The sequence below is a fragment of the Pseudochaenichthys georgianus genome, unplaced genomic scaffold, assembly GCF_902827115.2.
Source record: "Pseudochaenichthys georgianus unplaced genomic scaffold, fPseGeo1.2 scaffold_223_arrow_ctg1, whole genome shotgun sequence".
In the NCBI taxonomy this organism is placed as follows: domain Eukaryota; kingdom Metazoa; phylum Chordata; class Actinopteri; order Perciformes; family Channichthyidae; genus Pseudochaenichthys; species Pseudochaenichthys georgianus.
This window is the reverse complement of record NW_027262869.1, coordinates 487,474-512,576: the sequence shown is the minus strand read 5'-3', so window position 1 is coordinate 512,576 and position 25,103 is coordinate 487,474. Positions and strand designations below refer to the sequence as shown.

The window sequence follows — 25,103 nt, the reverse complement described above, 5'->3', positions numbered from 1 at the left end:
GTAGATTGAAGTAAATCAACTTATACATTAAGATAAGATAAGATGGACCTTTATTAATCCCGTGGGGAAATTCAGTAGTTCAAACAGCAACAGGGTGAGAGTGAAAAACAGGACAGCACAGATTCACACAGATTAATAAAATCAAAAATAAGATGAGCGATAAAAAATAATAATAATGAGAAACTATGAAATAAGAAATGAATAAAACTAAAATGTAATTATCATATCATATATTATAATGTATTGTATTATTAAGTAATATCATACATTAACCCCATTATAGCAGATGCCACATTGAATGGATGAACACATGCATCAATAATTACAACAGAGTATTTCTAAATACAAGTTGTAAAAATACTTATATGTATTTAATATTAACCCTTTGGAGTCGACCGTCACGCCGGCGTGATCAGATCACATGACCTGTTCAAGCCGGTGCCGCATAAAAACAACAGTCCGGACAACATTGTCGTGTGTTTCTGTCGAAAGTACTGGCTTGAAACGATATCCCAGTCTTTGTTTCATGCAAAAATACCCAGTAAACACGGAGATACGATGATATAAAGTTAATACATTTCAAAAGTATGAAATATGGAAGCACATATTTGAATATCTTCGCCATATTAGATCATTTTACGAAACGGAAAATACTGGAAACTGTAGATCCTGCTCAACAGGATGTATATGTGTATTTCTGTCGAAAGTACTGGCTTGAAACTATATGCCAGTCTTTGTTTCATGCAAAAATACCCAATAAACACGGACATACGATGATATAAAGTTAATACAGATATATTTCAGAAGTATGAATAATGGAAGCACATATTTTAATATCTTCGCCGTATTTTATCATTTTACGAAATGGAAAATACTGGAAACTGTAGATTCTGCTCAACAGGATGTATTTACCAGGGAGGGGGTGAGGTAATCAGGTAAACGGAGTGATACGAAACGAGACGAAGGGGGACGGCGGGAACCGAAGAGAGACGGCGGGAAATGGAGAGAGACGAAGATATACGAAGACAGGCGGCGGGAGACGAAGAGAGGCTGCGGGAGACTGCGATTGAAGTAAAGTGACAGACAAACATTGAGAATTTAGATATAGTTAGATAGATTTAGAGTTTTGAAGACTCAACTATGAAGAGAACTCTGAACGTGAGTCAAGCTTTAAGCTTGTTTTTTGACATGGAGGAGGAGGAATCTGTGATGTTGCCCTCTGTGTCGTAGTTGACAGAAACCGCCTTGAAGCGTGGGCACAGATAAAGACAGAACAAACAGATTTTTGTACATAATGTGTATATATATTTGTATTATATTTATAATAACACTTTTGCCTTATCAGAATGAAATCCCATGCTACCTCAATCAAACTTTCACATTATCATAGCCACATCCCATGTATATATTTCCAGCTTTTAAATGGTTTCGTTGTGTATGTTTGTGTTGTGAAAAATAAAATCATTTTCAAAATCTGTTTTTACGTTTTTGTTGTGATTTTGGGTCCAAAATGTTCATATAGTAGAAGATCACCTACATCCAAACGAAATAAATATAATTAATTATGATGAATACGTTAAGTCTTGTTCATTGTTTTTCACTTTTATTAAATGTTTGATATTTCCGGTGGAAATGGTGGACATTCAAAATGCAGCATATTTCCCCCAAGTGTCTGTCAAAATGCATTTTACGTTTCTAACTTGCAATATCAATATTTCAGCTCTCTTCACTCCAGAAAAGCGATCTCCCTGTGTGCGGGGGATCACATGAGGGGGGGGGGAGAGCTGTGGAATGTGACTCCACACATTCCGATGGCCAATTAGTTTTAAACAAAGGGTTCCCAACATACATACATAGGAAACATGGGGGGGTTGGGGCATGGTCGGCAGTCACTCCTGATGAACCCACCAGGGCTGTTTCCTCAGAACGAGAGGAAAGTTTTTACCAGGACAGCTTTTTTAAGGGACAGCATCGCCCTGAGATCTATGCTGCTAATATGTTCATGACCATAACGCCATTTGTAACATATGGGAGAATGGTGAAAATAACCAACTGGACTGGGACCAATGGGAAAATGCCTCTTCCCCTCAATGTGAAGCAAAAGATTGAGTCCTATGTTTCCAATCGGTTCCCAAATCTGAACATTGACCAGTGGCATAAGATCAGGAGCCGGGTAAACGAGAGACTGAGGAGCTCCAGAAAAACAGATCCCGAAATCGCTCGTCCTGGTTTCCGCAGCAGATAGGCCTACAGCATGTGTCTGTTACTGTATGTCAGTTATTTTAAATAAAACGGTGAAAACTGAACTTGAAAATTGTTTCCTCTTTTTATTTTCTTTATTATTTTCGGGATGGGGAGACGTGTGTGATTAAAAATTCATTCGCAGAAATGTAAAGTGATCTAACTACGGGAAGAGCCGTGTAAATGGGTGGCCATATGCATTTGAAAAGCAATATAAATCACACAGTTATTATGCAATAGGCTATAAAAGCACCATCGATTACCTTTCTCCAATTCAAACTCTTGACGGGAAAAAAGGAAGGTGTAAATGGTTGGGCTATACTGTACTGTATACATGCAAAGGCCATTCAATAGACGTTCAATATATAGTATTCGTTTATTAGAGTCGGCTTGACTCGGTTTGCATTCATAAAGAATGCACAAATGGGTTTAATCGTTAATGTCATAGTATTCGTTTATTAGTCCCCGAGGGGAAATGGGTAGCAGCACATCACAGAGGCATTTAAAAAGTGAAGAAAATACATTCTGGAAATGTTCGCATCAGGCACCTTCAAGTTAAACAATACTAAGTAAACAATTAACACAGTAAATTATGTGGATTAAATCACATTTATTTCGTTAAAAATAAACGAAATGACTCGGTTTGCATTCATAAAGAATGCACAAACGTGTTTAATCGTTAATGTCAGATATGTACTAAGTAAATAGCCTACATTAGTTCCTGCTCAAGATTAGATTAAACTTTATTGTTATTGCACAGATTACAGGTACTGAGACTACGAAATGCAGTTTAGCTTCTAACCAGGTGCAACAAGCAGTAAAGTGAAAAGTAATGTTCACAATCTACAGAATAAAATATATAATGAATTGAATGATGAATAAACAGTGAGGGGTATGAATACACTAGATATCAGCCTGTGAGCAGTATGAACAGTGTGTTAATCGTTAATGTCAGATATGTACTAAGTAAATAGCCTACATTAATTTCATGATGGATTAAACCACATTTATTTAGTTAAAAATAAACAAAATGATTAAATGTAGGGTGAATTGCCCTAATGTGGAACATTTTTGCATTTCAGACTTCGGGAATATATTGCGACATGAAGCCGATACAATAAATCAAAATCCAGTAACATTCTGAAATCCCCAGGATGTGTCCTAATCAAACCAAAAGAGAACATGCAGATATTAAACTCATACAATAAATGGTAGACATATTAGTACTCTTAGTGCCAAGTTGTCTCAGACAATCTGTTTTCCTAATGTGGGACAGTTCTGTGCAAAATGTGGGACACTGAAAAGTCTATATTAAAAAGCCTCAGTCACCTTCATTCATGTAATAAAAAAATCTCAGGCCAGTAACACTCAAAGCTACAGTAAATGTGCAATACCATGCTATGTTACTATTTATAATGTTATTGTTGTTACAACAGAATATGTTTTTATTTAAATTGAAGTTAAATGCATCAATCTGGTGCACTGAGGGCAACATTAGTAGATTTGTGGATACGGCTCTCAACACTCATATGAAACAGAACTGTTCTTACAATGTGTGTTGGAAGGTATTAAATTACTATGCATATTTTATTGTGTAAACACACAGCTGATCACCTGAGAGCTGCCGTTTCATTCAGAGCGTTTAAAAAAAACGACGGTCTGATTTCAACAACTCAATGTGTGATTATTAAAGCAGTAATATTAGACACTAATAATACAGTAAACTATGAACACTGTACATATTATTGTTTGTCCGTGGGATTAGGATGATCGGTAGTGAGAGCCGCTGCATTTTCCTCCGGTCGGATGTGATATAAAAACAAAGCGATTATTGTTGTTGTTGTTTTAAACTCACGTGGATTAAATTGAGTGCATTCATTTCAACTCGCGAACATATGATACATTCAATGAATGCGAGGATGACGATCGAAAATCGTTTGTTTGACCCTGGATGCATTTCCTGATCTAAAAACATAGCGATGGTTTTGTACTTACGCCAACGTGAATTAAACATTATTTTGTTAAATAAAAACATGGTGATGTTTAGTAAATGATTACATGTCTCTTACTTAGCACAGAATATGATCCTATCCGTGACATATATGGATCTTAACAAATATCCGCGATATCAGATACCTGTAGATCAGCTGTTTATTTCACATGAGTTTCAGTGTGGCAGCTTTTCACGGCTCCCCCTGGTGGATCCATGATACATTGCAGCTGGTTTCATTATAATTAAATGTATTTATCAAGGGGGCGTTTCAAGTCCTGCGGGGGGGGTTTTACTTTTCAGCAGGGGCCCACCCCGTGCCGATCACGGACCCGCACGGGTAGGCGTCTGAAACGAAGCGCTACATCTGTAGGCACTACTGCTTGTAGGCAGGCATAACAGTCGACCCATGTTCAGGGGAGGTGGGTTTAGTTTCCTGCACGCCTCGACGTAAGACAGACGTAAGCAACGCCACCTCTTAGCTCCGAAGCTCTTCCCTCTGGACCGACAATTTTTTGGAGCTGGAAATGAAGCGGATTCCGGAGCTAAGAGCCGGCGCCGCTGCGGTGTGAACAGGAAAACCCGGCGCTTTTCAGGCTCTAGCTCCGAGCCGGAGCTGAAAAGGCGCTGGTGTGAAAGGGGCATCAGCCTGATACCTTGAGGGGGTTTCCCGACATGTCGTTGCAGTAAATGAAAGGGTCTTTCATGTTGTCGTTGCTTTTTAAGACCCCGCGGACACCCTGAATGTTATTTTGAACACTTGGTGGTGGGGTGTATAAAAGGGGACATAGGTGACAGGAGAGGAAGTGGACACAGGAGGAAGAGCATACCGATTCTACCAGACGGCCAGCCCAGATGATGCTCATACTACAACTATTGACACAGTGTACTTAAACCTTGGTATGTAAAGCAATAAAACAGCGCTCTGTCGGCAGACGGACAGAAAACGAAACCCAAAGGAACAGTGAACATTATGCCTGTCAATTCTGACGTTACGTCAACAGATGGCGCTGTTGGGATGGGATCTGTAATGGAAAAAAGGATTACCCAACACAAGGCCAATAGATGGGAATTGTTTATTGTAAACTGTGAAAAAAACAAAATATGCTTAATTGCGGCTCCTACACTCTGAAACCCACTATGGTTTTTCTCCTGAGTGAACACGAAGATGTCTTTTGAGACCATTTGATCTAGTGAAAGTTGTTCCACACTCTTCACACCAGTACGGTTTTTCTCCCGTGTGAATACGGTGATGTGATTCTAGAGCACCTGATCTAGTGAAAGTTTTCCCACACTCTTCACACCAGTAAGGTTTTTCTCCAGTGTGAATACGGTGATGTGATTCTAGAGCACCTGATCTAGTGAACGTTTTCCCACACTCTTCACAGCTGTAAGGTTTTTCTCCTGTGTGAATACGTTGATGTGTTTTGAGATGACCTGATGTAGTGAAAGTTGTCCCACACTCTTCACAGCTGTAAGGTTTTTCTCCAGTGTGAATACGTTGATGTGTTTTGAGAGCACCTGATTGAGTGAAAGTTGTCCCACACTCTTCACAGCTGTAAGGTTTTTCTCCTGTGTGAATACGTTGATGTGTTTTGAGATGACCTGATGTAGTGAAAGTTGTCCCACACTCTTCACAGCTGTAAGGTTTTTCTCCAGTGTGAATACGTTGATGTGTTTTGAGATCACCTGATCTAGTGAAAGTTCTCCCACACTCTTCACAGCTGTAAGGTTTTTCTCCAGTGTGAATAAATTGATGTGTTTTGAGAGTACTTGATCTAGTGAAAGTTTTCCCACACTCTTCACAGCTGTAAGGTTTTTCTCCAGTGTGAATATGTTGATGTGTTTTGAGAGCACTTGATGTAGTGAAAGTTGTCCCACACTCTTCACAGCTGTAAGGTTTTTCTCCGGTGTGAATACGTTGATGTGTTTTGAGAGCACCTGATGTAGTGAAAGTTGTCCCACAGTCTACACAGCTGTAAGGTTTTTCTCCAGAATGAATATGTTGATGTATTTTGAGATCACCTGATCTAGTGAAAGTTGTCCCACACTCTTCACAGCTGTAAGGTTTTTCTCCTGTGTGAATACGCAGGTGAATCTTTAAATGTCCAGATGCTGTAAAGGATTTGTCACATTGCTGACAGCTGTGACGTCTCTCTCTTCCTTTCGGTTTCTAGAACAGACGGACAGAGAAAGAGAGAAAGTCAATCTAAAAAGCATAAATACACAAGTTAACACAATAAAAACTCACTTAATATAAACCTTGAGTTAACAAAATACTACTTATCAACTGTTTGTCTTTATTATATTTGATACAGTAATACAGCAATATTCTAACCAAAGTATATACCAGAGGTGGGGGACTCGAGTCATATGACTTGACTCGAGTCATATGACTTGACTTGCCTATTTTTTTACTTGAGACTTGCTTGGCTAACATTGATAAAAGACTCGACTTGACTTTGACTTGGTATTCATGACCTGAGACTTAGGCTTGAGACAGATGACTCGAAAGGACTTTACTTTTTAAAATAGAATATTTGCATTTGTATTGTACGAAGCCCCTAGAGGGCAATGAAAGAAAAAAAAGAGAGAGAAAGTATCTCGGTCGCAGGAGAAAGTAGAAAGTGGAGCGCACAGGAGACGGCCGTTTCATTGCAGACTGTTATGTTTATGTGGGGAAATACATACATTATTTGAGATAGATTTCAAACTCGCACTTCATTTTAGGGACATTTCGGCCAGGGGTGTGGAGTTATTTGTTCAAGCACCGGATCGGAAAAACAGGAGAGTCTGTGAACCAGTCTGCCTTGACCTATGTATTCATGTCTGACTCTCACAGTATCTGCTGCTTCATAGAAGAAACCCTCCTTCACTTCATGAGATCTCTGCAGCACCAGGAGGCAGTAACGTGCAACTCAGCAGAATCCACAATCATCCCGGTGCTGAAAAAGAACAACATCGGCTGCCTAAATGACTACCGTCCAGTGGCACTCACCTCCACCCCCGCTAAAGTTTTTGAGAAGGTGGTCCGTCCCCACATCGTCTCATCCCTCCTTCCCGGTCTGGACCCCCACCAGTTCGCCTACAGGGCCAACAGGTCCACGGAGGACGCCATCGCCACAGCTCTCCACTCTACCCTGTCTCACCTGGAGAGTAGGGGGAGCTACGCACGGATGCTCTTCGTGGACTTCAGCTCTGCATTTAATACCATCCTCCCTGACAGACTGGTGACCAAGCTATCAGTCCTGGGAGTATCCCATTCCTTGTGTCTATGGATTAAGGACTTCCTGTCTGATCGCCCCCAGAGAGTGAGGATAGGCACCCACACCTCCACGTCCCTCAGTCTCAGCACCGGATCACCACAGGGCTGCGTGCTGAGCCCCCTACTATACGCCCTCTACACCTATGATCTCGTCCCCGCCCACACCAGCAACTCCATCATAAAGTTCGCTGATGATACCACCGTGGTGGGCTGCATCTCAGGGGGTGACGAGACCGCGTACATGGAAGAGGTGGAGCAACTTCTAGCGTCGTGCAAAGTAAACAACCTGCAGCTGAAAGAGCTGAAAACCCAGGAAATGATCATTGACTTTAGGAGGAAGAAGACCGTCATGCAGCCCCTGTACATTGATGGAGGCTGTGGGAGTCTCAGTGATCAAACTCCTGGGCGTTCACCTGGCGGAGGACCTGTCCTGGAGGACCAACACCACGGCGACCGTCAAGAAGGCACAGCAGAGACTCTACTTCCTGAGAATACTCAAGAGATACCACCTCAGACAGGACCTGCTTGTGTCCTTCTACCGCTGCGCCGTGGAGAGCATCCTCACCGACTGCATCTGCGTGGTTCCTCAGCCGCAAAGAGGGGTGCGCTCCAAAGGGTCATCAACTGGGCCCAGAAGATCATCGGTCGCCCCCTCCCCTCCCTGGAGGCACTGTACAGCTCTCGTTGCCTTAAGAAGGCAGTCAAGATCCTCAAGGACCCACACCACCCGGGTAACGAGCACTTCGTACGGCTGCGCTCAGGCAGGCACTTCCGTACCATGTCTTCCCGGACAAACAGACTCACGTTTAGTTTCTTTCCCAGGGCCATATGTGCACTAAACGCTGCTAATATTTAAATTATATAAGCCTTCCGTGCAATACGAGGGGAATCGTGCAATTTAATTTATTTATTATTTATTTATGTACATATCTTTTTTAAGTCCCATTTATTGTTTTTATAGTGTCTTGTTGTTTTTATATTGTCTTGTTGCGTGTTGGCACCTTGAGTCTATTGTAATTTCGTTGTACCTGAACAATGACAAATAAAGATAGATCTATCTAATCTGAGAAGATGCAAAGAGCTGCAAAGAGCCTTCACTGTGTTTCCCTTCATTAGAACAAGCGACCACACACACAAACAAAGTTTAGACAAAAAAACTAAACTCAAGAGGAACGGAGCACACTGAGACTCGCGGTGACTGGATGCCGTCTCCCTCTGTCTCCTGTATACCAGAGGTGGGAGTAAGTCATACATGCGCAAGTCTCAAGTTACTGGGGTGAGAGTCAAGCAAGTCAAGTCCTACGAAATCCTGATGAATAACCAAACCCGGTCATCTGCCATCACAACCAATGTAGGGCCCCCAGGGCTGCAGGAGTTCAGCTGTGCTCTCAGCTTCTTTTGATGACTTTACTGAACTGCTGTCTATAGTGTGATTTGACTTTGACCATCTAGTCATTGTTGGTGATTTTAACATCCATGTTGACAACCCCCAGGACAGAGGGGCTAAAGAACTGTTTTGTGTTATTGATAACTATGGTGGGGACCCTCTCATGACATCCAACTATAGGCCCATCAGTATCTTACCCATAGTATCCAAGGTATTTGAGAAATTGATTGCCAAACAAATCATCAATCATCTCAACAACAGCTCCTTGTGTTCAAATTGAGAACCATAAGTCTAGTGTTTGTCAACTGGAGTACCACAGGGCTCTGTATTGGGCCCAATCCTGTTTAGTATGTACATAAATGATCTGCCTTCTGTGTGTGGAGAATGTGATGTATTAATGTATGCTGATGATGCAGTTGTTTTTACTCATGGCAGAACTGCAGAAGAGGCTGCTACCAAGGTCACTGATGTGTTGGAGAATATTACATCCTGGCTTAACAATAATTGTTTGCAACCAAATGTCTCAAAGACAGTGTGTATGTTCTTCTCCAAGGGCCACAGCATTATAACAGAGCAATATGTTTTCTTTTCTGGAAGGAGACTTCAGGTTGTCTCGGAGTACAAGTACTGAGGAGTAAATATTGAGACAAACCTCAATTTAAAACCCATATCAAAAAGGTCTGCAATAAAGTAAAGTCCAATCTGTGAAATTACAGATACATTAGAAACTTGCCATCATCTGCAGCAGCTAAGCTATACCTTCACTCCATGGTCCTCTCCCACATCTACTACTGTCTGATCAGCTGGTCTGATGCTCACTCTGCAGCTCTAAGGCCACTGGAATCACTGTATAAACAAACACTCAAAACGTCAATCACCATCTGGCAAAGGGACTATCGGTGAAAACTAGCCTGTTGGCTAATCGAGTACTTTTACATGTTTTTAATATGTTGCTTAATGAACACTGTCCCTTGTTTTAAATAGATCAATTCAATGGACTGACTCAGCATGTGACGGAGCCCACGCACAGCAAGGGGCACACTCTGGACTTGATGATCTCAAAGGGTCTGAATATCTCTGAGGTTGTGGTGACTGATGTTGCGCTCTCTGACCATTCCTTTGAGAGCTCTATTTCTGTTCACACAAATGTTCAAAAAGAGGTAACCACAAAGCGATATTTAACTGAAAACACGAGGGAAATGTTTACTCGGGATGTTTCTTCCACACTGGCCCCTGCTAACATCTCAGTAAATGAGCTCGTAGATCATTTAAATGTTATAGATGCCATTGCTCCAACTAAGGTAAAGGAAGTGACTGGGAAGAAAAGATCTCCATGGAGAAAGGCCATGACCGTGAGAGCAGAAAAAAGAGAGTGTCGAAAAGCTGAACGCAGGTGGAGAAAAACAAATCTCCAGGTTCACTTTGAAATCTATAAAGAGAGACTTGACTTTTATCATTTGGAATTGTAAATTGGACGACAGTCTTTCTTCTGACATCATTGCCAAAAACAATGCTACCGTGGACAGACTAACTAACCCCCGAGTGTCAGTATCCCCCCACTCAGAACACCAGACCAGCAGTCAGTGCCTCTGCATCAGGAACAGCAGATGTGTTGTCTCCGTGTCCACCTAACATCAATTCAGACACCATGACACAGTTCCATCAGATTAATGATAGAAACCTGGAGGACATTATTCAACTTCTGAAGTCCTCCTCCTGCTGCCTTGATATTATTCCAACAGGGGTTTTCAAAGATGTTTTTCCTTGCATGGCCTCAGATCTACTTCACATATACCTCATTCACACCAACGGTGTTTCAGGGCCGGTTCGGAGCTGGAGCTTGAAAAGCACCGGGTTTTCCTGTTCACACCGCAGCGGAGCAGCCTCTTAGCTCCGGAATCCGGTTCGTTTTCAAGCACCAAAAATGTCCGGCCAGAGCAAAAGCACCGCATATGTCACGCTTACGTCGAGGCGGGATCAACTCCTGAACAACAACATAAAGCCAGCGTTTTATCCAGTTTGTACACAACGATGGAGAAACTTAACAAGCAGCAGTGGTCCACTGAAGAGACCAGCTACCTGCTGGGAATCTGGTCTTCCGAAGAGGTACAGAGGAAGCTGGAGCACAATCGGCCATTGTTGTTGTTGTCGGTGTGAGCTGTGAGGGGTTTCCGCACGGTTTGGCTTTATGTAGCAGGCACGCAAACGGTTACGTCATGATGCAAACGATGACGCAATGACGCAGCACCAGTCGGACTCTGGGCGGTGTGAAAAGAGCCAGAGCTAAACCGAAGAACCGGTTCTGAACCTGAAAAGCTCTAGCACGGAGCTTGAACCGGAGTTGCGTTGGTGTGAATGAGGTAATAGTAAACAACTCCGGACGGCAACCCAAGATGGACACTTGACACAGTGGCTTTTAGCAAAGCTCAAAAAGAAAACTCGAGAGAGACGAGTTATTGTTATTACAACGTGACTTCACTATTATTGAACAACTCCTTTTGTTGGGTCATTTTATTGGGTTAAGTGCATTGTCAGAATAAGTGAGAAATGGATGTAACTTCTGTTGGACAGCCATCATACATGCTGAAGAAATATTGACTGAATGTATGCAATATGTATGGCATTCATAATTTATATCTAATTACATTAACTGTGAATGTCCTTCATTTTATTTCAAATAACAAAATATTTTAATAAAGATATTTGAGACGTTTACTGTACTAGTACCTAAGCAGCCAGTTTGACATTAGGACTTGCTTGTCATTGTATGTTCATGTTTTTTTAAGAAAGATGAACTTGTCCACATTGCTTGCCAAAAGGGCAGATCTGCTGGCACTAGCAATGTTTCCTGCTGTGGAGAACACACCCTCTCGCTAGGGACAGAGGTAGCAGATACAGCCAGGTAGCGCTTTGCTACCATGGCAACATAAGGATATTTGGCGTTTGTAATAGCTTTGGCTCGGTCTGAACTTTTGGCGAGTGGTGGAGGCTTAATTGCTAGGGGGAGTTGGGTTTCCACTTCAGTCTTTTTTCTTTTGGTACCGGTGATATTCACGTTCGCTGATGCCTTTTCAAATGAGTGTGCAAGTTTGATATATTGCCAGCCGCGTAACCAATTTTAGTTGAACAATGCCGACAAACAGCTTTGGTTCGGTCCACCTGTCTTTGTCCGTCATCCTTGTACGTAACTGCGAAACCAAAATGTTCCCAAACCGGAGCAGGGCTCGGCAGTAACGGTTGCCATTGGCAACCATTCAGAAAAAAACTTCTTGGCCTTTTGTTGCCATCAGTGGCAGTTTTTAACATAAATAAATAAGGACAGCAAACAGCTAAAAGTGAACCCCAAAATAGATTAATGTTAATTATTTGTTGTATTAAGAGTGATATTTAATTATTGTTGTGACCAGTCGGAACCTGATACTTAAGTTGCACGTGCATTGGTGTGATTACGGAGCCAGAAAGTGATGCACGTTGTGGAAATTGATGTGAGATATTGTACCAAAGAAGTGTGATACATGTAAAAGGGCAAAAAGTCTTGTTGCAATTTCCAGACACTAAAAGAGGTCTGTTGAGTTTCCCTGGTAATTATCAAATAGTAGCAGTTAAGTGAATACTGTTCAAGCAATACCTGTGTTTGTGTTTTATAGTGATTTCTCTGTTTTGATCCTTTCATAAATGTGAGGACTAAAATGGTGAGAGACAAAGGGCTGTAAAAAACAAGTTTTATTGCAGTGGGGGAGGTCGAGGTATGCAGCACAGGGTGTGGGGAGAGGAAATTCTGTTTGAGATCTCTGGCAGGCCAGGTTTTAAGGAAATCTATGTACCTTGAATAAGTATATGTGTGAGTTTATACATTCCTGTGTGTTAATAGTTGAAGGAACAAAAGGTACATTTTTCCTCTCCAATATAGAGAGGTTTTTTATAGATTTCTGAAACAATGTTCCCTTTTTTGTTAGAAATAGATGAGCACAATAGTTTTTTCTTTGACTGTTTACCTGTTTATCAAAAGAGTGTTTTAAGCTATTGGTGAAGAAGGAAGATGCAGAATTAAGGGTGATTTCTGTTTGGAGTGTAAAGATTATCCCTGATAATGTTTTCTGGGTTAAACCATCGATAGGCTTTACAAATGGGGAGGGGCATTTTCCTTGAGTTTTAATGGGGTGCCTTCCCAACACCTGTGGCTTTCAAAGCTGCCAGACGCTGATTTCCCTGTGAGATAGCGTTTTGGTATCTCCCCAATGAAACGCCACCCCTTCTTTTGTATTAGGGAAATGTTTTTCTGGTTGTTAGGTCTCTCTTCATGCGCTGACAAGACGATAGGATGTCCGCAGGGCGTGAATAAGGGCGGGAGTACTCCACACATTGCTTATATGATTCTTTGAATTGTATAAGTAATGTATTATATTATATCGTATTGCATTATTATTACTACTTTGTTTAATTAAAACGGATTATTGTTTAACTTGTATCCTGGTGTCTTCTAATTCCTTCCCTGTTATGATTTCAAGCAGGACTCCTCAAAACAACACGCGGTGAGGAGTTGGGTTGTAAACACCCCTACCTCGCAACAACGTTTACTCGCGTGCGCCGTGTGTTTGTTTTTACGAAAAATGGCGAAGCAAAGTAAGTTGTTTGACTGTGGGGTAAAAAGTTCGGCCAACCCGTCAACATCTCAAACGAATGTTCAAAGTGATTCAACTGATACAGCGCAAGATGAACCCGAACGAAAAGCAAAGAGGAATGTTGTCCATTCACTTCCGGTAAAAAGTTCCTTCAAAATAAGAGTCCCGATCTTATTACTACCAAAATAAAAGTGCAAAACGAAACTTTACCATAGGAAAATATTGGCATAACATTATAATCACTTCTATAAAAAGGTAACACATTTTAATATAGTTAGACATATTAAAGGTAATTTACAGCATTAATAATTAATATCTAATTCTTAACTGTGAATGATTTTAATTTATTTAACATTTTCGAGCTCAACTTTATCTGCGTTTGCCATTTCGACAGTTCCTAAAATTACTGGTTAAATTTGAACGCATCCCTGTGACCAGCTCTCATAGTATGCCTCTCGTCCAATGAAATGACTTCCATGACTTTGAAAGTCGCTCTATGGCGCGTTGAAATTGCACTGAACGCTGCGTTCCTGCAGCCCCGCCCGGAGCATGGGCTGCAGGAACATGCTACTCGAACACTGCGACGCAGCACCTGAGATTACTTCCCAAAAAGTTATTCACGTTCTCAATTTTTTACATTTAACGTTATATTCGTGCGGTACACACATGGGCGCCGTAAGGGGGTGAAAAGTTAGGACGATTCTAAGGGCCCGTGACTGACAGGGGCCCCAAAATGTTTAGAACATTAAGAAAAAAAATGTAAGTAACCTTTCATCAATCCTCAACAATTAACATTAATAGAACGTTATGTTGATAAATTACTCACTAAACTTACGATTCATTTAACTTATTTTCTTCCAAAAGTTAATTACCCAAAGCCTCTGTACACCCCCTTCTATTTACATGTAATGGTTTGGTCCTGCCTCCAAACGCGTTGTGGCACCGGCACTTGCAGAGAGTGAAAGCATGTGAGGAGGGATGCTAGTACTTAGCCTACGTAAGTGTGTTGTACCATGTCTCAACGACTCAAAAAGTCAGGCTGTAAGAAGAGAAAGGAGAGAAAGACAAGAGAGAGGGACTAAAGGGCGACAGTATGTCACCCAGTTTTTCACAAGAAAAGGTGGGTGTGGTCCATGAGTGGTGGAAATTAGTCTGTTAGCTAAGGTTTTTTTGTTTACTAAGCTGACATTAAGTACTGTTAATATCTTTACAGAAAATTCAGAGGTCTTTCATTTCACTGCTCTTTTAGCTGACATTTAAAGGTATGGTAGGTCATTCACTTCAGAAACACTTTTTGTTATATTCCATGGAACGCTCTTAACGTCCCGATAGCAATAACAAAAATGTCATCTGTGGAAGCCGTGGCGCTGTAAAAAGTACGACCAATCATCTGAGCTGGCCCGGCAAAAATGACTGGATGGCCTACCTGCCTGTCAGCCTTCCATCTGTGCACAAACTGATCTCGTGCCCTCATTGGTCATGTGCGCGTTCATGTGTGTTGGAGGAGGGGCTCTGTAAGGAACTCTGAAGGAAGGGGCAGATTTTTTTCGGTTGTGTACTTTCAAATTCTAGCGCACTCGAGCTGGTTTCTCCATTTGTACCTACCTACCTTTTAATAAATGCAGGCACATTTTTAGCGCATATTCATACTAAATCAGTTGTCCCTCCCCCTGGTGCCAGGACCAACAGATCCATCTTTAGGCTCAGCAGCCCTGTCCCCCCACAATGCTGAACCTGAACCAGCTTTTCTCCCAACTGAAGGAGATGAGCAGCATTGTGTTGAATGACATGCCACTTAACATATCTGAAGGGAGACTGGAATACAACAAAAAGCTAACATCTAATTTAAATTATACATTTCAAACAGTATTTTCCCACACAGCCAATGATCTATATAAAACAAAAAACTGCTTTTAGTCTATTTAGGATGATGGACAGTTTGAAGCATTGAGTGATCAGTCTGTATTTTGGTTATGATATTAATACTAATATTATTATATTAAAGCAGGGGTGGGGAACCTCCGGCCCCCGGGCCGTATATGGACCGCTAGACCATTTGGTACGGCCCTTGAGGTAATTTATAAACAAAGTGGCCTGTGCCTGTTGGTGGGGCCCAATGTGATATATTTTCATGGGGCCCAAAATCCCTGGCGGCGCCCCTGGGTACACACGTGTCCCGAACCGAAGGGCCCGCACTGAATAATTTCATGATACTGGCATACTCTTTAAAGCACAGGAAGATGGCGCCAGCAGTGTGCACGGCGAGACGTCTCCCAGGCCTGTTCGGCCTTTTATTAGTTCTAGTAGTTTTATTGTTTTGTGTTTTTTGTCAAAATGTCTCTGCTCTACTAGTTTACGACCGCCAGTTGCTTATGGAAATCAAAGCGTTTCAGGAGGGGGTATTAGAGCAATGTTTGGGAGAGCCAACCTCGAATCCTCCTCCTCCACTTCTTTCAAGCATACCGACATACCTGCGCCGCCAGGTATATGCCATCCCCCAGAGGAAGCGCCCAAGACGAAGGGGAAAGCGGGGCGGAGAAGCCGTAAGGATCAGGGCTTACCTGCTTTCTCTACGTGGAAAGGCCCCTGGCCTCAATAGCAGTGGATGCTACGCTGCCCCGATGACTAGGCAGAGATGGCTCCTCCACGTCTTTCTGGATGGCCGCTCAGTGAGCCTACCGGAGCAGGCTAATTTCCCCAGGCGGATACGCAGCGGTGGCGTGGATCACAGACACCTTCGCCCACTGGATTTTACTCAAAAACCGGGAAGAGAGGAGCTTACTCTCCGCCTGGCACTCATCAATGCTAGATCGCTAGCTAGCAAGACTTTCCTGCTTAATGACTTTTTTTAAATCCCGGGATTTGGACTTTATGTTTCTGACGGAGACGTGGATTCGTGCTGGTGAGTTAACAGCTTTTTCGGAGCTTCTACCACCTGACTGTTCATTCATCAGCACCCCGCGGATCACCGGTAGAGGTGGAGGGCTGGCGTCGGTCTTTAAATCCAGCTTTAACTGCCATCAAACTCCGTCGAACAACTTCTCCAGCTTTGAGCTGCAACTTTTCAAACTACACTTACCACTTCCAGTGCTCGTTGCTTTGATCTATCGCCCTCCGAAGTTCAATAAGGATTTTATTCAGGAATTCTCAGACTTTGTAGCGGGGGTTATCTTGAACTTTGATCGATTTTTAATTATTGGCGATTTTAATATTCATGTGTGCTGTGATTCCCGACCTCTCGTCAAAGATTTTATGAATCTCATTGACTCTTTTAATCTTACACAGTCGGTTGATGGCCCGACACATGAGAAGGGACACACACTGGACCTGGTGTTGTCTCATGGTTTAGATGTTTGTATCAGGGACATTTGTGACACTGGTATTTCGGACCATTTGCCTGTGTTATTTACTATGATGCTGCCTTGCTCTCAAGTTGACTCGTGCGTTCCGGAGCGACGCCTACGTGCGCTGAATCCTCTGACAGCGTCACAGTTTTCCGTTGCCTTTAATGACTCTGTGCTTTCCACGTTAAATGACTCTTGTGATGCCAGTGCTGAGGAGATTCTCAGCCTTTTTAATTCTTCTTGCACGGATATTCTGGACCTGATCGCTCCATTCACGGCCAGACACCCTAAACCTGTGACTGAACCATGGTTAACTGACTCTACCCGCGCCCTGAGACGCGCATGTAGACGAGCAGAGAGGAGATGGAAGAAGGATAAACTTCACGTCTCCTTGGGGATTCTGAGAGACAGTTTAAGCGAATATCAGAGGGCTGTTAAATGTGCAAAAACTCATTTTATTTCAAATCTTGTGTCCAAAAACAGAAATAGGCCCCAGTTCCTTTTTACCACTCTTAAATTCTCTTTTAAATCCCTGTAACTCTCCCTGTGTTGTGCCATCACCTACTCTATGTGAAAAGTTTCTTTCATTCTTTAATGATAAAGTCTTGGCCATCAGATCTTCACCTCCTCCTCTCACCTTAGACCCAGCAGTGTCTCCTGTGTGCTCAGCTGTCTTCGAGCAGTTTGACCTGGTTTCACTGTCCGAGTTATCTGAGGTGGTTAGAAAATTGAAACCTTCACAATACCCCTTTGACAGTATTCCTCCCAGACTACTGAAAGACGTTTTTAATACTATTGGGTCATATATTTTAACTTTGATAAATATCTCTCTCACCTCAGGCTATGTTCCAACCTTTTTTAAACATGCTGTAGTGCAGCCTCTTATCAAAAAACAGAACCTTGATCATTCTGTTCTCTCCAGCTTCAGACCTATCTCTAAGCTTCCTGTCTAAAGTCCTAGAGAAATTGGTTTTAGCACAACTGCAGTCACACCTTGTTTTAAACTGCATATCAGAGAAGTTTCAGTCTGGTTTTAAATCACGCCACAGCACGGAAACTGCTCTTCTAAGAGTTTTGAATGATCTTCTTTTAACTGCTGATTCTGGGAATTCTGCTGTGCTTGTGCTTTTAGATTTGTCTGCTGCTTTTGACACCATTGACCACCACATTTTGTTATCACGCCTTGAACTGTGTGTCGGTATTAAAGGTAACGTCCTAAAATGGTTTAAATCCTATCTGTCAGAAAGGACCTTTTCTGTGCATCTTGGCCAGTATTCTTCAGCTGCAGCCCCACTAGCATATGGGGTCCCACAAGGCTCTGTCCTGGGCCCCATTTTGTTCAGTCTGTATTTACTACCTCTGGGGTCAATTTTTAAAAAGCACAACATTTCTTACCATTGCTTTGCAGATGATCTGCAGGTATACCTGCCTATAACAGCAAATAAGGAATCTAGGATTGCCTTGCTCAGCTGTCTGAAAGACATAAAATCATGGATGGAAATCAACTTCTTGACTCTTAATGAAAAGAAGACAGAGATTATAATATTTGGACAGTCTGAACTCCTGGATGGCTTTAATAGTGTACTCGGCCCCTTAGCCTCCTACAGCCGTCCCTCTGTCAGAAATCTTGAAGTCATCTTTGACAACTGTTTTAAATTTGACAAACAGATAAGCTCAGTTGTCAAGACAAGCTTCTTCCAGCTGCGGCTTCTGGGGAAGGTAAAATCCTATCTTCCTAGTAAGGAATTTGAACAGCTAATCCACTTATTTATCACGTCTCGTTTAGACTACTGTAACTCCCTCTATATTGGTGTTGACAAGTGCTTGATCCGTCGCCTGCAGCTGGTCCAAAATGCGGCTGCCCGCCTTCTTACTGGGAAGAGACGTTATGACCACATCACACCCGTTCTGGCAGACCTTCATTGGCTTCCTGTCAGTTACAGGATCCAGTTCAAGTACTTACTTGTTGTTTTTAAATCATTGCATGGACTGGCACCACATTACCTGTCTGAGTTGTTGCACCGCCATGCTCCTGCTAGAGCATTGCGCTCAGCTCAGCAGAATATGTTGGTGGTTCCTCGGAGCAGGAAAAAAACCAGAGGTGACAGGGCCTTCAGTGTTGCAGCTCCCAGACTGTGGAACAGCCTCCCAGCACATATTCGGACTGTTGAGTCTATTGAACTTTTTAAATCCCAGCTAAAAACTCACCTCTTTGCACTGGCTTTTAATACTAGTTGAGCATTACATTTTTATATTTGTATGTGTTTTTTATTTATTTATTTTTTATATGTTTCTAGTTATTGTGCTTTTTATTATGTTTTTAATTATTGTTTTTATTATCGTACTCCCATTGGGTTATTCACTATTGTATTTACTGCCTGCCCTGTACAGCACTTTGGTCAGCCGAAGGTTGTTTTAAATGTGCTATATAAATAAATAAAGATTGAGATTAAAAATAAAGATAATAGATTGCCCGATGGGGCACCCAGCAGGTGAGGCTTCCTTGCCCGAGCTAGATACTAGACGGCCCCGGGCCATCGGGCAGTCCTTAATGTCGAGCCCTGCGTCACACCCCTAGTAGATGGCGCTCCGAGCTGAATAAGGACGTCAAATGAAGGCAAGACGCCCGCCTGGCGGAAACGCTGGAATTAGGAATATCTTGTGATGAAGTGCACACTGACCTGAGCTCCAGGGGTCTCCTTCTTCTCCTCCATGCTGCTCATCAGCTGTCCTGATGAAGACCACAGAGCTGCTTCATTATTAATGTAATACAAATATTTAGATATAATTCATCATAAACCGTCAGCAGTGAAGAGGAGGAATTCAAAGAGTTTATTCAATGATATGTTCTATTTCTAGATGCTTCTATGTAGTGTTTTATCACACCACGTGCAGTGCCTTGTCTCATCTCTGCTGCTGTGACGTAAACATGGTCCAAATGGATCCATGTGGTCCATGTGATGCTAAGCAGAGGAGAACATGATAGAAAGGTCAGATAGTTATTAACGTTACATGCACATGACTTTAACCATTACGATAACAACTTGGTTTTCTGTGTAAATTATTATTAATATAATACAAATATTTAGATATAATTCATCATAATCTGTGTAGCAACTTACATTCTAACTTACAGCTCACAGTTTGTTCACTTTTATTTCATTAAAATGACTTTATTCACATAGAAAGTGACATTAATGGATGTTTGAACCACGGTTATAACGCTATCCGTGTGAAACTATCACTAAGTTAACACAGAAAGCAAACATTAGCTAGAGAGACTGTTTAATGTACTCCATGTATACAGTATTTTCTGTATATTGTGTATTCTTTAGATACTCTAGTGATATGTGTCCTGTGTGTATACTTGCTGCTAATGCTTCATTTGTATTATCTTATTGCATCTTTTAAATATGTTTAACTCGTGTAATGCCTGAAAACACTTCTGCTGGGACACAATCATTTCCCAGTTTAAGATAAATCATTATTTAAATAAAGTATATCTATTTATCTAATGAGCTAAACCGTCGCTTAGCTTAGCGTTAGCTGCTAACTGAAGAACCCCATTCATTTCAATGGGAAAAATGCTACGTCGCAGTGAATGACTGCGGTCAACTCAGCCGTCTCTCAAATTTGCTTGGTCAAATGAGCAGTTCTTCATTTTTGAGTGCGCGATTTATAGCGCCTTTACGGTAATCGCTGAGAAGCGGCACTAACGTAGGAGTAAAAGAATGCATGTTTTTACTCTGGAGGGGAGTTTGACAGGGGATTACTCAAAAAGTACACAATAAAAGAACTTGATTGTACTTTTGGTAGTAGTCCAAGTAGTACTGAATCCAAGAGTACCAATTACATGAAGAACTTATTGCACAAAATCATTTTATCGCTCATCAAAGATGGAAGAAAACATGCATTATTGTACTCAGGACAGGAGTTTAAACGAGTATTACTCAAAAAGTACACAGTAAAAGTACTTGATTGTACTTGTGCTACTAGTCCAAGTAGTACTGAATCCAACAGTACCAATTTCATTAAGAACTTATTGCACAAAATAATTGTATCGCTCATCAAAGATGGCAGAAAACATGCATTATTGTACTCAGGACAGGAGTTTAAACAAGTATTACTCAAAAAGTACACAGTAAAAGTGCTTGATTGTACTCGTGGTAGAGGTCCAAGTAGTACAGAATTCAGCATAACCGATTTTATTAAGAACTCATTGCAAAAAATGATTGTATCTCATCAAAAAGGGCAGGAAAACATGCATTATTGTACTCTGGAGGGGAGTTTGACAGAGTATTACTCAAATAGTACACAGTAAAAGTACTTGATTGTATTTGTGGTAGTAGTCTAAGATGTACTGAGTCCAACAGTACCAATTTTATTAAGAACTTATGGCTAAAAATTATTGTATCCCTCATCAAATATCATTGATTGATTGATCAAATATAGCATATAAGCACTACTACCGTCAGCGCCACTTCTCGGCGATTACCGTAAATACGCTATTAATCGCGCACTACAAAAATGAAGCGCTGCTCATTTGACCAGAGACGGAGACGGCTGAGTTGACCGCAGTGGTGAATGGCGATGCTAATAAGCTAGTTAGCATACATTTAAAACCATATCTATGGTAAAGAGCACCAACACAACAACTCAAACCGTCTTAAAGACAACTGGTGTAATACATAACTAACATAAAGTCAGCTGAGCATTACAAATGAACTGTTACTCCCCAGAGCCGAACTGGAACGTTTTTTGTGAGTTTCTTTCTTCCAAGATTACAGCTGTTGTGTTAAATAAGATAACTTCTGATTCGTGATTAACTGTAAATTAAGAAGTGTACATAGTAAATACACTTAATGAAACCTCTGCATGTGTTAAATCCACTCACCTCTTCTTTTGTCCTTCTTTTGTCCTTCTTCTTCTTCTCTCGTTTTCTTCTTCTTCTTCTTCTTCTCTCGTTTTCTTCTTCTTCTTCCGTGTTTATTGGCGGTTGGCAAACCAACTTGTAGGTGCATTACCGCCACCAACTGGACTGGAGTGTGGACAAGAGACTATGCAGAAAACAAGAAACAAAACAAACAAAACAAAGAACCAAAACTCTAGATTATTTTAAATGTATCAATTTCTCTTAGAAACGTAATAATCTCACAATATATATTGCCTGATGTTTTCCCTAACAGCCCTGATAGCGACAAGTCATGGAATGTTGCTTTCTTCAGTGTCTGGAAAAGCACATTTCTCTGAGTACTATATTTCCTGCAAAGCAGTAAAGCATGCTCAGCTGTTTCTGGCTGGCTGCAGTAGAGAAATATGAGTTGTTATTTCAGATGATGTGTGCAGTGGATGCACATGATCTTTAGTTTGCTAGTTATTATGAAGATTACTTCAGGAAATGGTGTCTATACAATGTTTTCATTGTCACCAAGGTGGTTGCTAGGGACGCTGCTATCGATATTATTTCTGTTATGTTGTGTAACTGTTTAATGGTGTTATCTTTATTGCTACCTCCTTCCCCGTCAAAGTATAGTGTTGGTCCACAGCGCAAACATATTAGTTTAACAAAATCCGCATCTAAAGATACGTTATTTTCCCCTGTGCAATTCCAGTCTCACATCTCAGAGCACATCGTCATTAACAAATACCGGAAACAGACCGAAAACACTTTATTCCGAGTGTGCTTGCTTTTCTCTTTGAAAGTCATCACATAACGGCATTGTAATACACGGTTCGGCTGCATTACATATTACATATCTGCCGTAGTTCTTTATTTATAGAGCCCTGATGAGAAGACAAACATGAGGAACTGCCGCCAACACTGGAAACGTGACGTGGATCATAAATATATCAGCCATTAAACAACATCTTACATTTCTTTTCACACAATACGTAATGCGTAATTCGGCTCACTTTTATATTTGATCCAATTGGTAGATAGGCTGTATTTACACCATAAAGGTGCACAGCTGATATAAAGGGACACCTGGTGGTTAAAGCATGTTATTGAATTTCATTATTTTTATTATTAGATATTAATAGAATCCCTATAAAGTATATTCATTACTCGTTATTCTCTACTAATAGTTACACATGCTGATGTAACGCAAATGTTTCCAACTTGGGATCAATAAAGTACATCTTATCTTAAGATGATCGATGGCTACTGCCATATTTGCACAATGTGCCTCTGAACCTTGACAAGTGCATGTTTCAGGCTTATCAATTAATGTAATGTAATGTTATCACAGGGGTCACACACATAAGACCGGATGTTAAATAAAGCTCTTCTGACCTTAGCTGGCGTGTGGGTATATATATTAATGCTGCCCATAATGGGCACAAGCAATTTTCACCCATTTATTAATTATATGTTTTAAATGTGAGTGTTTCCTGTCCCCTAAACCTCCAGGGATGTACACAGTTTGATACTGGCAACTTCTTATTATGGGAAATACGAAAACGTCTTTTAAAACTACAACTCCCAGTAGAGACGTGCCATAGAGAACATGTTGCGAAACAGAATAGCCAGCATGTGTAGTTCTGGGGACGGGGTGGGGGAGGGGAGGGGAGGGGGGGACGCGGTGGACCCGTTCAAATCCAGTTTTGGACAGTCTGCCGTGGTTCCATCCCATTTCAAGTGCTGTTCGACGCTCGGCACACTCTCCAATCACAGAGCTTGACTATCACGGGGTTTGTCAAGCGAAGCGGAGAGAATACTTACTTCCCGGTGTAATATTCTCAAAAGCAAATTTTTTCTTCTGCAGGGAGAAATGTGAAGATCACGTGACATAGACGCAGCCATTGGAATGAATGGTGAAAACAAACGTAGGCATTTTACAATTTCAGAGGCGTTTTTGTAGAAATACTACGTCCTACGTAGTGGACCAAAGTAGTTATTACACGTTTTTTTGTGAGAGTGGGTTGGAACACACTCTGGAGACCATATAGAAAGAAAGGTGTCTTTAAAAAGAGTGTTATAGCAGAATGTTTAATACAGCATATTTCTGATATTCATTAAGGTCACATGCTGAGCTATATGATGTGTGTTACTGAGCTGGGGCGCACACAGTTAGAGAGACGATGGTCCTTCTGAGTTATCAATAGATGTGTTCATTTGAAGTGAGCTGACACCGAGGGTAGAGGAAGTTCAGAGAAGGCCTCAGGTTATAAAAACACTTCACCTTTGTTAGTTGACTAATCCTAAGGATGTCATGAGACTAAACTAAATAATAATGACTGATCAGCTATATCTGTGTTTTATTGATTCCTCTCTGTTTCTGGATCACAACAAGATGCACAAAGACTTAAATGAATGAACAACAATCACAGCAGCGGTGAAACTGTGGCGCCTCCACTGCGTTTGCGCTTCAGATGAGGCTCCATCCGCAGAACGAGGCCCCACGCAGTCTGCGTGATCTGCGTGATCTGCGTGATCTGCGTGGAGGGAGGGTCCGGTATAATAGCGTCACACTAAATGCAGTCATTTGGTCTTCAGCAGCAGCTTGTGAGAGCAGCGCGTTCATCGGTGTTCGTTGTCATGCTGCCAGCTTGTTGACGGCCTGTGTGTTGATGGGACTTCTCATGCTCCCTAAATGTTTCCTCTGCCTTTCGCCAGTTCTTAAACCGTGCTTTCACAAAACTCCCATCCCTGATCTTGCGCTGACGAGCTTCTTTTCTATAGCAGAGCAACAGAAGAAGCACACTGCATGATCCCTTTCTCTTATCGTGAAGCTTTTTAGAGACTGCTTACACTGAAATGCTAACTCAAACACACTCAAAATAAAACCTTTGTATTGATTTGATCAGTGAACTTTTTGGCGTTGCAGTTACAACTCTCCACCAGCAGGTGGGGGTGCTGCAGCCCCCTCAGCACCCCCCCTTCCCACAGCCATGATCAAATGACTAAAGAAACATCAGAGAGAAGCTGAGTTACTGCAAGGAGAGGAGGAAGTACTGAAACATACACAAAGCAACCACTTAGAAAGCAAAAGGACTAAAAGGGGATCAAAACAGACGACTTAGAACGATCACATGAATACAGAACAAGTGTTAAAAAGATGCAAAAAGACTGAAAGTAGATTTGGTGACGCAAACAAAGACACCCCCCCTCGCTTGGACCTTAAAACAGGAACCTAATCTTTAAATTCACACAATTCAAGTTGTATATCTCTACAACTCCATCTTAGTGCCAAAGTCTGTCCCCTCCCAGAGACGTTGATCGCTTCTCAGGAAAGAAGAGTAATGATGAGAA

At 41.6% G+C, this 25,103-nt stretch overlaps 1 protein-coding gene and 1 pseudogene across 1 annotated transcript in view; one reads left to right on the top strand and one right to left on the bottom strand.

Moving 5' to 3' along the window:
* The window catches only part of LOC117441960 (uncharacterized), a 605,495-nt gene that overhangs the window by 121,590 nt on the left and 458,802 nt on the right, over positions 1-25,103 (bottom strand). Inside the window, 1 exon segment of the mRNA XM_071202313.1 lies at positions 5,452-6,375. Coding sequence (XP_071058414.1) covers positions 5,452-6,375 — 924 coding nt within the window.
* Positions 1-25,103, top strand: part of LOC117441961 (zinc finger protein 721-like) — a 143,217-nt pseudogene that overhangs the window by 97,578 nt on the left and 20,536 nt on the right.